An 11,475-nucleotide genomic window follows, 5' to 3' on the forward strand; every position below is an offset into this window, starting at 1 on the left:
TGTTTTTAGAAGTTATTAGTTTTTTTTTTAATTTATTATTTAAAAAGTGTTTTTTAAGCTTTTTCTATAAACTATAATAAGAACAAAAAAAATATTTTAATTTTTAATTCAGCGTAAGTTTAACCCATAAAATAAAACATATATTTATATATATTTTTTTTATTATACTTTTCACAAGGTTAAAATTTTTTATAATAAGTATATACGTATTGAGTCAAAACAACTTACACTTGTTTTTTAAATATCAAAAATATATTTTTTACGTCATTGTAGAAGACTAAATATAATTTTTTACCAAACACTATAACTTTTTAATATTATTACACGTAAAAGAAAAATATAAGATTATCTTTAAACGTTTTATGTTGTGTAGTTGTTTTTTTATGATAACATACAAGTGTAAAAACAGCAATTACAAAGGTCATGGAGTTTAGGTTTGTTTTTAAGACTAGAAATCAGCTATCCATTTAAAGTATTTTAATTATTACTTTTTTTTATGTCCAAATATGGTAAAAAATGTAAGTTAGATAAACATCGTTTTTATTTTAAAGACTATTCAAATGTTTGCAAAATTCACGAGTAATACTATCTCTTTTAAGGCATGTTAAATCTAGCATACACTTTTAAATGACTCATTTTCAAAAAAAATTAAGATTAATGACTAAAATATCTAAAAAGCAAGCATATACTTGTTTATAAATCATCAAGGTTATGTTAAATATTAATATTTTTTGGTATATAAATTCAAATAAATTGTTTTACAGGTTATTATTAAATAAACTAGCAATATATTTTCAATTAACTGAGAATTTACCCTGAACCAAGTTAAAATCTTAATGCTAAATACAAGAGACGATTCTGCTGTGTTTAAATCTGGTAGGTTTTTGTTTCAATTCTTTTAATAATATGAAAACTTAAAGGAAGTTGTACTAAAAAAAGGTTTTGTAGCATTGTTCTTTTTGTAAGATTGCTTTGGTATTTTTATTACTCAGTCATCAGCTATTACCATTTGAACAAACAAGAATAAAACTTAATGACTTGTTTCTACTCGTTTAAACTTTTTACAAGTTTTAAATGTTAAATATTTTCAAGCTTTCTCATCGTTAGATGCAGCAATATAATGTTTTAGGATATTGACTAAAATATTTTGAATAGTATTTAGCTTCTTTTAAATTAATTGAAATTTTATTTTAACGAGTTTACTTCGTCTTGTTATTAAATAAGCATTCATATATCAGTATGATATTTAGCATATTTAAAGCTACTTTTTTAAAACCGACAAATTGTTGATGTTACATATATACTCTCATTTTGAGAAAAAGCTTTTTTATTTTTTCCTTATTTAATTAAACAATATTTAAACTTGAGAATTTGATTTATAAAAAAAAAGACAATGTTTTTTGGTGTTAAAAAACTGTTTGCAGTAAACAACATTTACAAGCTAAAGTAGTTTTAGTATAACTTTGGTAATCTTTTATATCAAGATTATAATTTAAAGTATAACTTTCTTCCATAATTCGGTGTCTAGCCTTTGCACATGAAATCATACAAGTTTAAAAATAGTAATTTCAAGGGTCATAAGGTTCAGGCTTTTTTAATGCTAAAGATTAAAAGTCAACCGTTGCATTTTTGAAGCATTTAATTTAAATTCTTTTCTAAATTTGTGTCCTAATAAGGTCGAAGAAGTTAAATATAAAACAAACAAAGTACTTTTTGTATACAGCTTTCGAATATTTTTGTGCACTACTGTATTTAGTATAATTTTCAACTTAGCACGTTTTTTGAAATGACTCATCGCAAAAACAGTTTGACAAATTAATCCTTGTCTAAAAATTTCAGTTTTTATGCCTTTTAATAATTATATTTTTCCTAAATCAACTTTAAAATTAAATTAAAAATAAGTATTTTTTATAATTGAAGTATGTTGTATATTTATAGGTTTAAATTCATATACTTGTAGGCAAAAAAAAAACAATCAAGATTAACATAAAAAACTTAAATTTAAGAGTTCTTAAAAGTCTATTGTACGTTTTTTTTTACTTTATTTTATAATTTTTTCGAAACAGCTACTCTAGGACGAAAGAGAAATTTCAGTGTAACTTCGTTGTTTGCATCTAACAATTCAATCAATAAGCAGGTTTGTAGCAATACAAAGAGTAATTAAAATAGCAATTGTTCTTAGTTTCTGATGTAGTGTTCTATTGCCGAAAGTTTTTTTTGTTTATTAAACACGAAAAAAACTGCTTATATTTTTCTTCTAAAAATCAATCAAAACTTAAGTCACAATTTAAGCGATACACGGCTGCTCTGATAAAACGTTGATGTTTGTACCAAAACTTGGTTATAAAGTTAACAAACAACTTAGTTTGTTTTTAATCACACCATGTTCTATCTTTATAATTTTAATAATTTCAACTTGAAAGTTTATTTCTAGCGTAGAAAGATTATCGTGCGAAAACTTTTTAGTAGTTGTTGTGCCTAAAACTTAATTTAAGATTTTTTAGAATACTATGTTGACACTAAGGTTTTTTATCCTTTTCAAAGAAAGGAAACTTTCTGATCACAACCTTAGGTTTAATATAAAGTAAGAAAATATTCTTGCGTTAGTTTTTATAATTTCTGTTTTACCTTCACAATGAAATACCTATAGCTTCATAACAAATGCATATTTGCTATTTCAAAGTAATGGGAAATTATTCTACTGGTTATAAAATGTTGTTAAATTTTCAAATGTTATCACTAAATTAACTAGTTAAGATAGATCCGTTATATAATTTATTTCTGAAGACAGTTTTAATTCAGTATATTTTTTTAGAGTACAGTACAGGTCAGAAAAAGACTCTTTAATTTTTGCAAATTTACTGCCAATGCAGTTTTGAAAATTTATGTACGTATTATCGAAGACCCTTAGTAGTACTTGTATAAATTTTCATAATTAAATGTGCAGAAAGTTTACCAAAAACTATGTTCTGGTATTCAAATTAAACTGTCCTTTGAAAAGAACTGTGTAGATCCAGTACCAAACGAATTCAGCCTATAGATATTCATAAACTTTAAAACAATATAAACAACATAAAAATATGATATTTTCAACATTACTTAATTTCATATAGCAAATGAGGAATAAATTTATTTATGTGGAAAACAAATTTTGATAATATAACAAGTGTTAAAAATATACCTTATCAACTCCAATGCAAAATATCATCAAACAAACAACTAAAAACAACCAAATATTTTCAAATAGAAAATGAAGAAGAAGTTGATATCGAGGGAGATGATATCGGGACCGCTCGGTGACGTCAGACACACCGCTCACGTGGGCAGTTCCGATGGTGACGTGTTTGGCGACACCACTTTTCTGCAGGTACGTTTTGTATATTTTTGTATTTAGTTTATTTACACTCACTGCTTTCTTGCAGGTACTTGTTTGATGTTAGATTTTAAAAGTAATTAATTTTAATATAATAAGCTAATTGCTTCTTATATTTATCCTTGAATACTCCTTACGTTTTTGATTTATTTAATTTAATTAATTACAAAATATGTACTTTACAATTTTTTATTGGCTGAATCTTATACGTAGTTGCTTTTTTCAATCAATAAAGTTTCAATTTAACGTTTACCTAACAAGTACAACTACTAGAAACAGTTTGAGTTAAGAATACAAAATTTGTTGTCTGAAATTCATTTAAACTTAAAGTTAAGTTGCATAGTATAGGAGAAAATAGAAAATTAAATAAATCATCGATTCCAGTTATTGACAAAAATTTTTTTTTAATTAAGCCAAATTTACTTCTAAAAATTATTTATAACTTTGTATGCGTATAAATTAAAAATATACACCTAACAGTTATGTTTCTCAAACTTTTTAAGTTTAAACTATATTTAAACAACTCTTATTACAACTTTTTTAAATGGTGATTCACATTATCGTTTGAGCCTGTTTAAAAATAAATCAATTAAAAACCACATTGTGCACTGTATACATTTTCTACGTGCTAATCCGTCGCAAATAGCAAGTTTGTGACGTAATTAATGTTTTAATTGTGACATCACGAATAGTTGATCAATGAATCACACACTACTAGTGTCAGTTTGCATTTACCGTTGTAGAAGCAATTTGAAATACTGCCAGAGTTAGCTGTACAACATTTAACAGTTGTTTTTTGTAGTTTTAGGTTTATAGCTAAAAGTTAGTTTTACATGTGCAAATTCAATGTATAGTTATTATTTTAATATAAAGAGGAAATATTTTATTTTTAAATATGTTTTTAGTCAGAGTTTAAATGTTTTCTATAAAAGAAGGTTGCAAAATAGGTGTGCTAAAATTGAAAGTTAATTTTTTCTACAAGAGAAATTTAGTTTAACAGTTTATCATGATTTTTATAAAAGTTGTTTAGCTTCTTACTAGTTTTAAGTTCCAGCTTAAGTAATATAAAACCTTAATAAGTGAATTGTAATTGTTAGTTACTAAACTTTTTGTACCTTTTAAATAAGCTTTAGTCAAATAATTAATCTTTTAAGCTTCTTTAAAAAAGATTTTGCTTTATGAAAGTTAATTGTTAAAACTTATTGCTGGGTTAAATAACTTTTTTTTTTTAAAGATGTAGACTTTATTTTATTTACCTTTCTTAAATGAGTAAATCTTGGTTTAAAATGGAGAAAAGTTTTTACGATATTTTTTGGAAACCAAATTCAAAGATCCCTGTTTAATATTTTAATATTAGCTTTGTAGGTTTCTGAACAGTATCTATAAACAATTATAATAAAAGTGTTTTAACAATTGAAACTTTTTCTTAATAAGAATTTGAGCTTGATTTATGTTATTCATATTTTTTATCAGAGGTACAGTTTTACTATTTAGTGTAATTAAAAATCTGTATCTATTTATTCTGTAGAGTACAGCTGTCATTAGTTATTTAAGAAGCAACTACTGAGTAGATATTTTTTTATAAATTATTAAGTAAGAACTATTTTAAGTGTTAGTTTGTTTGCATGCTAATAAATAAGAATATTTTAAAGTTTGTTTTAGAAATAGCTACTCTTTGTTTAATTTTTTTTTCTAATATTTCATAGATTTTAACAACTTATAAGATAAAAACTTTCACTAACTTATATGAATACGGCATAGATTAAAATTGTTTAATTTTGTAATTTTCTCTTAATTCATAGCTCATCGGTAAAGTACTGTTAGAATGTTTTATAAATTTTTCAAACATCAAATACTTAAGTATTTCAGTTTTCTTTTGTATTCGCAAGGTGTTTTACTAGAACGATTTTCACAATGTTTATGTCTGAACTAAAACAATTCATAGTTAGCTTTTAAGTAAATCTAATAAGATTAAATGACTTCTAGCATGTTTTATGAGATTAAATTCAATAAGATAGCCATTGTATATGAAAACAAAAGAAAAAATTTTTCAAATTATGTTTAAACGCAGTTTTTATTCTACGGCTACATGTTTAAATCATTTAAGCCTTTTTTATCCTATTGAAATTGTTTTCTTCTCACGACTAATCTTATTATATTTTATTAGAAAAAATAATGTTTTGTGTACACATAATAGTTTGTTGCTAAGTAATAAATTTGTTAAACAAAGTTGAAAAAATATATTTATGTTTTGGTAAATGAATTATTTCTCAAACTATATTAAAATGTGTTTTATTTATAGCGTTCTGTTTATAGGTAAATTCCAATTTTAACTAGGTTTTAAGATCAGTTAATGAGACTTAAGCTTTTTTATAGTTTTAAAACAGTAATAAAACAATAATAAAAATATCCTAATTATTACAAGTTATTTATCTAACAATTTTTGCTATAAATTTTATTGCTATGTCTTTAAGTATTAGCTTTTTTCAAGTCGTTAAATAACGGCTAAATTAGTTTAAATTTTTCTCAGATATAGCTTTAAATTAGCTATTGCTGTAAATATGTTATACAAAAAAGTATAAACCTATAATTGTTTTTGTTTTGAACAAGTATTTTTTTATTTTTAGTTATAAGTTTATTTTTAATAGTTTAAAAAATAGTTAGTCAATTTAGAAAATTTCCAGCTTTTTGTTATTTTAGTATTGCAACGGTTGCTAAAAACATGGGATTAGGTCGTAAGCTTTCGATGTTGATTCATAAGGTATGTTTTATTTTAATTTTAAAGTATTTTATTTTATATTTAGATATAGTTGATAAAAAGTCCATCCATTAGGTATTGATTGAGTTTTTGAAATTTTAGTTACATTTTGTGTATACATTATTTGCATAAATTTTGTAAGGCTGTGAAAACTCAGTAGATTTTTAAGTGATTGGGTAAGGTTGTTAATTATTTTGTTATTGTTTGTAACTGGTTAAAAAACTTTAATTAAATCAGTTGTTATAGTGTGTAAAACTTATTTTTAACAAAACAATTCCCAACCCATTTAAATACCCAGCTAAAATAAGTCTTATGAATTGTAATATATTTTCGAATCTTTGACTCCAAACCTTGCTTTTCAACATTTTTATAACTTAAAGTTAATTTCAAGATAGTTCCTGTTTTTTTACAAAATTGTTTTAATATTTTTATTTTTTAACTTCTTTCATTGCTTTTTTAACTACTTATTTTCTATAAGCAAGTGATAAGCTTATATTCTTATACTTTTGTAAATAGTTTATTATTTACTCAGGAAAAAAATATTTTACCTAGAATTAAAATGTTTTTATGTTTTGGCAATAATATGCGATAAAACTAATCGATTATCCTTAAAGTAATAATATCAAAAAATAAATTTAGTTAAGAGAAAACAAAGTTTAATGTAAAATTGCCAAACTTTAATCTATTGATTTTATAAAAATACTTCAAATACTAAAAAGAAGAAAATTAAGTAGAAAAAAAGAAGATTTTTTTGTAAACTTAAATGTTAATAGAAATATGTTAAGCTTAAAAAGCTTAGTTAAAGAATGTTTAAAATCGTTAATCATTTTGTACTAATAAAAGTATTTAAACAATAACATTAAAAACATGTTACTGACAATGCAACTTTGTTTCAATTTAGTTTCTTCTGCAGAAAAGTTTTAAATGTTTGTTTGTAAACACATTAAATTAGGCCTTTTAAGTGGTTTGTGTTTATGTAAACACATTTTTTTAACTTACACGCTTGTAAATTAAAATATTTTTCATTAAAAAGTGCTTGTATGGTTGTGTTTTGTATTTTAAATTTGTCTTACTAAAATAATCTAAAAGACTTAAGCTTTACATAATCTTTAACATCCTGATTTTAAAAAACCAAATATTATAAGTAGTATTTTTTCAAAAATAAAACATAAAACATTTGTTTTAAAATGGTATTTAGCTGTTAACTTAAACTTTATTCGACAAAAAAAAAAGAAGTGTTTAAAAGTTTTGTTTGTCAAAAGAACGTACAAATTAAAACTAAACTTTTTTAACTATTTCCAGGTAAGGAATTTTGTAACTTAACATCGCCTAAATAGTTTGAAAAACTGCTAGTTGAAACATTCATTCACCAACAAACGACATCGTAACATTTAAATAAACTTTATATCACAGAAAGAAATATCAACGCAAGGTGGCAGCAGATCTTCCACTGGGGGCAGTAGTGATTCGTCGATTAACAACCAATCAGAAGTTCAGCAAGTAGACGGAAACATCGCCACGCTGAGAAAGAACGGCAAGCATGTGGATAGAAAACCCAAGCATAAAAGGTAATGCAATTTTTTTCACCTTAATTACTTTAATGCTTTTATAAGCATATGTTTATTTAGTCTAAATAAAATTTTGTAGAAAAAAAAGTTTGTTGCTTTTAAAACCATAAACATCCATACAACAATTTATCAAATATTAACTTAATATGTGTTGAGTCTTTGGTTTTTCAGTGAACATTTAATTTCACTGTCTAGCTTTTACTCATACGCTTGTAAAATTTCAGTTACTATAAAAATTAAAACGCAAATATACTTTTTTGTAATGAAAGTTAATAAATAAATATATATACAATGTTCTAGAAGCAAAGTTTTGATTTTTAAAGTCTATAGTTTAGCGCAAAAATTATTTTTAAACGCAAAATTAAAAAATAGAGAGAAAATGTTTAGTTCAGTAGAATCCTTATCTGCAATAAGGTGAGGTAACACAAAACAAATTATTTTCTGCATGTAAATAATCAAAATTTGGATATATTTCCTATTGTTGATCCTTATTTTTAAATATTTCACATTGAATCCAAATTCCTTTTAGTGAAATAAGGGATTAGATAATTTAAAGTTTATAAAATGTCAGTTTAAAAAAATATTCCCAAAATGCTTTTTGGTTGCTAATGAATTTATCAAAATAGTATTTTTAAAATGGTAGATTTTAAAAATTTTCGTCTACATGCTTTTAACTAATTTTTAACTCAAAAAAGAAGAGATATATATGACTTGAATTTAATCATTTTGTTTTGTAACAGCTTGTAAATGTTTGTTATTTATGATTTAAAAGTTTATGATTAAAAATACACATTTTTTGTTGTTTTACAAAGAAACAGGGTTGCCAAAAAACCTGGAATCCTGTAAAAACCTGGAATTTAGAACAAAAATTACTAGAAAACCTAGAATTTTAAACAGTTTTTCCATGTTAAGTAGTAAAATTTCGATTTGACACGGGAAATCTATCATAAAGATAGAAAAAAATTGTCATCATCAAAAAATCTTTTTATTAAAAAACACATTTAAGGTACCTTCACAGTATCTTTTCAATGTTCTTATACTATTTACCACATATTTTTACCTTAAATCTAATTTTAAACTAAAAATAGACCCAAAAACGTGTAGTTTAAAAACCTAGAGAATTTTTGTCGAAAACCCTGTAAGAATTCTTCGATTATAAAAAGTGTTTTTGACTTACTTTTGAAACAAAAATTTAAAAATTTGTCATCTAAAGCTAAACTCCTTTATTACAGACCATTTACTGTTTGTACTACTTGAATTAACTAAATTTGTATTAATATGAATTCAGGGTATTATTTACAAAAATCTCTAAGTAATATTGAAATGACTATGAATATGACACAAATAATGACACAAGAGTTTACTTTATTTTTAGTGGTGAACCATTTTTCTATGATGAATATATTTTTTTTTACTCTATTGGTTTATGTTTTGATTTTTTTTGGTTGGCAGACTAATCGAACTTTTTTAAGTTTACCAAAAATATACTGGAAATTGTGCAACTCGAAATTTTGAAAAAAATGAGACTCATTTGTTATGTGGTGAAAGTTAAATTTAGCTGTTTAAAGTTGCATCAATTGCTAGTTTTTTTTAAGTTTACTTTAGTTGTTTATTTTTATTTAAGTATAATAAAGCTCGCACAACGATATTTAAAAAAAAACAAATAAGTAATAACTCTTGAAACTGGACTTTTTGTCCAAAGTTTTGATAGCTCTAAATTTTTTTAACTATATTGATTGATTAAATTGCTAATTTCAAATTACGTTTTTTTTCTGATTAAAAAATTAGTTTTCACCTTTAATTTTTACCTAAGTTACCTTCTAAAAGATTAACCATTTTAATACTCGTAAAAATTATTACAATTTTAATACGTTTAAGCAATAAATTTATTTTTTCTCTTATATTAGTATTTTTTTATTATTTCCAAACGTATAAACGTTAAATATGTTTACAATGCTCCTCTTTAAGCTTCTTATTGTAAAACATCATCCGTCTTTTTTTTTAAGCGCTAAAAATTTAATTACAAACAGCAACAGTTTCGATTCACCCGCGCAGCAACAAAAAGACGGTGTGACGTCACAGAGCAAGCCTCAGCCCAGTGTGACGTCACAGAGCTACAGGCTGTCCATCTACGAGGGATGGAAGATGCCAGACCTCGGAAACGAGTCTTTACTGGAAGACATTCTGAAAATTGTCAACCACAAATGAGTTTCGTGCACAAAAAAATGTTGTTAACTTTAATTGAGAAAATTTTCTTAGACTGGGACAGTTTAATTTTTTTTTAAATTTGAATCAGGTACCTTTTTAAGACGTGCTAAAAATTATCAACCACATATGAGTTAAAATGTTTTTGTTAGTTTTTGGTTGAAAAATTTTTGGGTCTATTTAACTTTTTTTTTACTAAAATTTCAAAATCAGGTACCTTTTCAAGTCACTTTAAAAGAAAACTTTGAGATACTTTGAGTTGAGTTTAAAGGAAGTTTTTGTTACAATTTTCGTTTTTAATGATATCTTATTGTAATATGTTTGGTTTAAGGTTGGGGATACGGGTAGACTTGTTTTGACTAATTTTGTGTTTTGTAAATGCTTTAATCAAGAAAAACATAAATTTACCTTTTTTTAGAACAACTTGACTTAATAAAAGTTGTAGTGTTCAAGTACTAGATATAATTTTCCTCTTAACATTTTAAACATTTTTAAGTTTATACGTTTAATTTTAACATCGCTAACTTTTATTGAGTAAAATTTATTATGCTTTAGCTGTGGTGTGGGGACATTGAAAAAAAAACATAATTAGAAATAATTTAATTAACAGCAACAATTGTTTTGCTACATAAATGTTACTTTTTTATTAGATTCTTAGCACAACAAATAATTCAAAAGTAATAATGTCTTGATCAAAAATGTTAAGTTGTTAATGTTTGTTGTTAGGCCGAGTTAGATTTTATGTAACAAGTTAAAATGAAATAAAAATGTATTACTTAAAAAATTTCCAAATAACTTTTTTTCATAATTAAGCTTTAAGGAAATTTTAATCAAAAGTTTTTAATGTTTTTTTTTTGTATAAAACTTAATAAACTTAATCAAGATAAAGAAATATTATTTATAAACAATTTTTTCTGTACACATGTAATATTTGCTACTGATACTTCCTTAAAAGTGTTCTGATATTTTATTTTGGATTGTTTTACTTGCCATAACTAACATTTTAGTTGAAAGCACTACTTTTAATAAACTGAGTTGTTTTTAACTTAGAAGTTTAAATAAATTTACCGTTTAAGAGTGTGGTGTTTGATTACTTTGGAAACTGTAAAATTTTACAAATGATATTTGAATTTAACTTTTATATTTGTATAAAATATTAGTTTTTGTTTTTATTTATTACTTTTTAAATAACTTTTATTAAGTATTAATTTTAGCATTTGAAATACTTTTTTAAGGTGAATAACTGTTATTTACAAATTAAGTTTATTTTTACAACAGTGTGCATAATTTAAGTGATAAACTTGATAAAATTAATAATTATATTAGTTTATTGATTAAAACAAACACTATTTTTAATATTAATAAATACAAAAAAATACAACGTTGTATGTTTCTTCACGTATAAAATTTTATACAAAATTACCGCGTATTTATATCAGTTTATTTTAGTACATGAATACAATTAAGAAAAACATTTCAAATAAATATTTAGTACATACCAATATTAACTTAATAATCTTGTTAACTAGATAAAACTTAACTTTGACTACCTAAAGCAACGTCCAAGTTGC

General features: G+C 24.0%; 1 protein-coding gene across 1 annotated transcript; it reads left to right on the forward strand.

Moving 5' to 3' along the window:
- The first annotated feature begins 762 nt into the window (after nt 1-762).
- On the forward strand, nt 763-11,241 carry LOC145835915 (uncharacterized). Its single transcript, XM_082943672.1, has 5 exons — nt 763-876; nt 2,067-2,137; nt 3,248-3,367; nt 7,545-7,699; nt 9,730-11,241. The coding sequence occupies exons 1-5, from the start codon at nt 837-839 to the stop codon at nt 9,905-9,907; spliced, it is 564 nt and encodes a 187-aa protein (XP_082799798.1). The 5' UTR covers nt 763-836; the 3' UTR covers nt 9,908-11,241.
- Nucleotides 11,242-11,475: the final 234 nt, after the last annotated feature.

Source organism: Thalia democratica, chromosome 5 (assembly GCF_965202585.1).
Source record: "Thalia democratica chromosome 5, ktThaDemo2.hap1.1, whole genome shotgun sequence".
NCBI classification, from domain to species: domain Eukaryota; kingdom Metazoa; phylum Chordata; class Thaliacea; order Salpida; family Salpidae; genus Thalia; species Thalia democratica.

Bases quoted from the DNA above. Each gene is read 5' to 3' on its own strand.
- LOC145835915 (XM_082943672.1), top strand. From the start codon at position 837: ATGCTAAATACAAGAGACGATTCTGCTGTGTTTAAATCTG. The intron at 3,368-7,544 runs GTACGTTTTGTA...TTTATATCACAG, and splicing joins GCGACACCACTTTTCTGCAG to AAAGAAATATCAACGCAAGG. The intron at 7,700-9,729 runs GTAATGCAATTT...AATTACAAACAG, and splicing joins AGAAAACCCAAGCATAAAAG to CAACAGTTTCGATTCACCCG.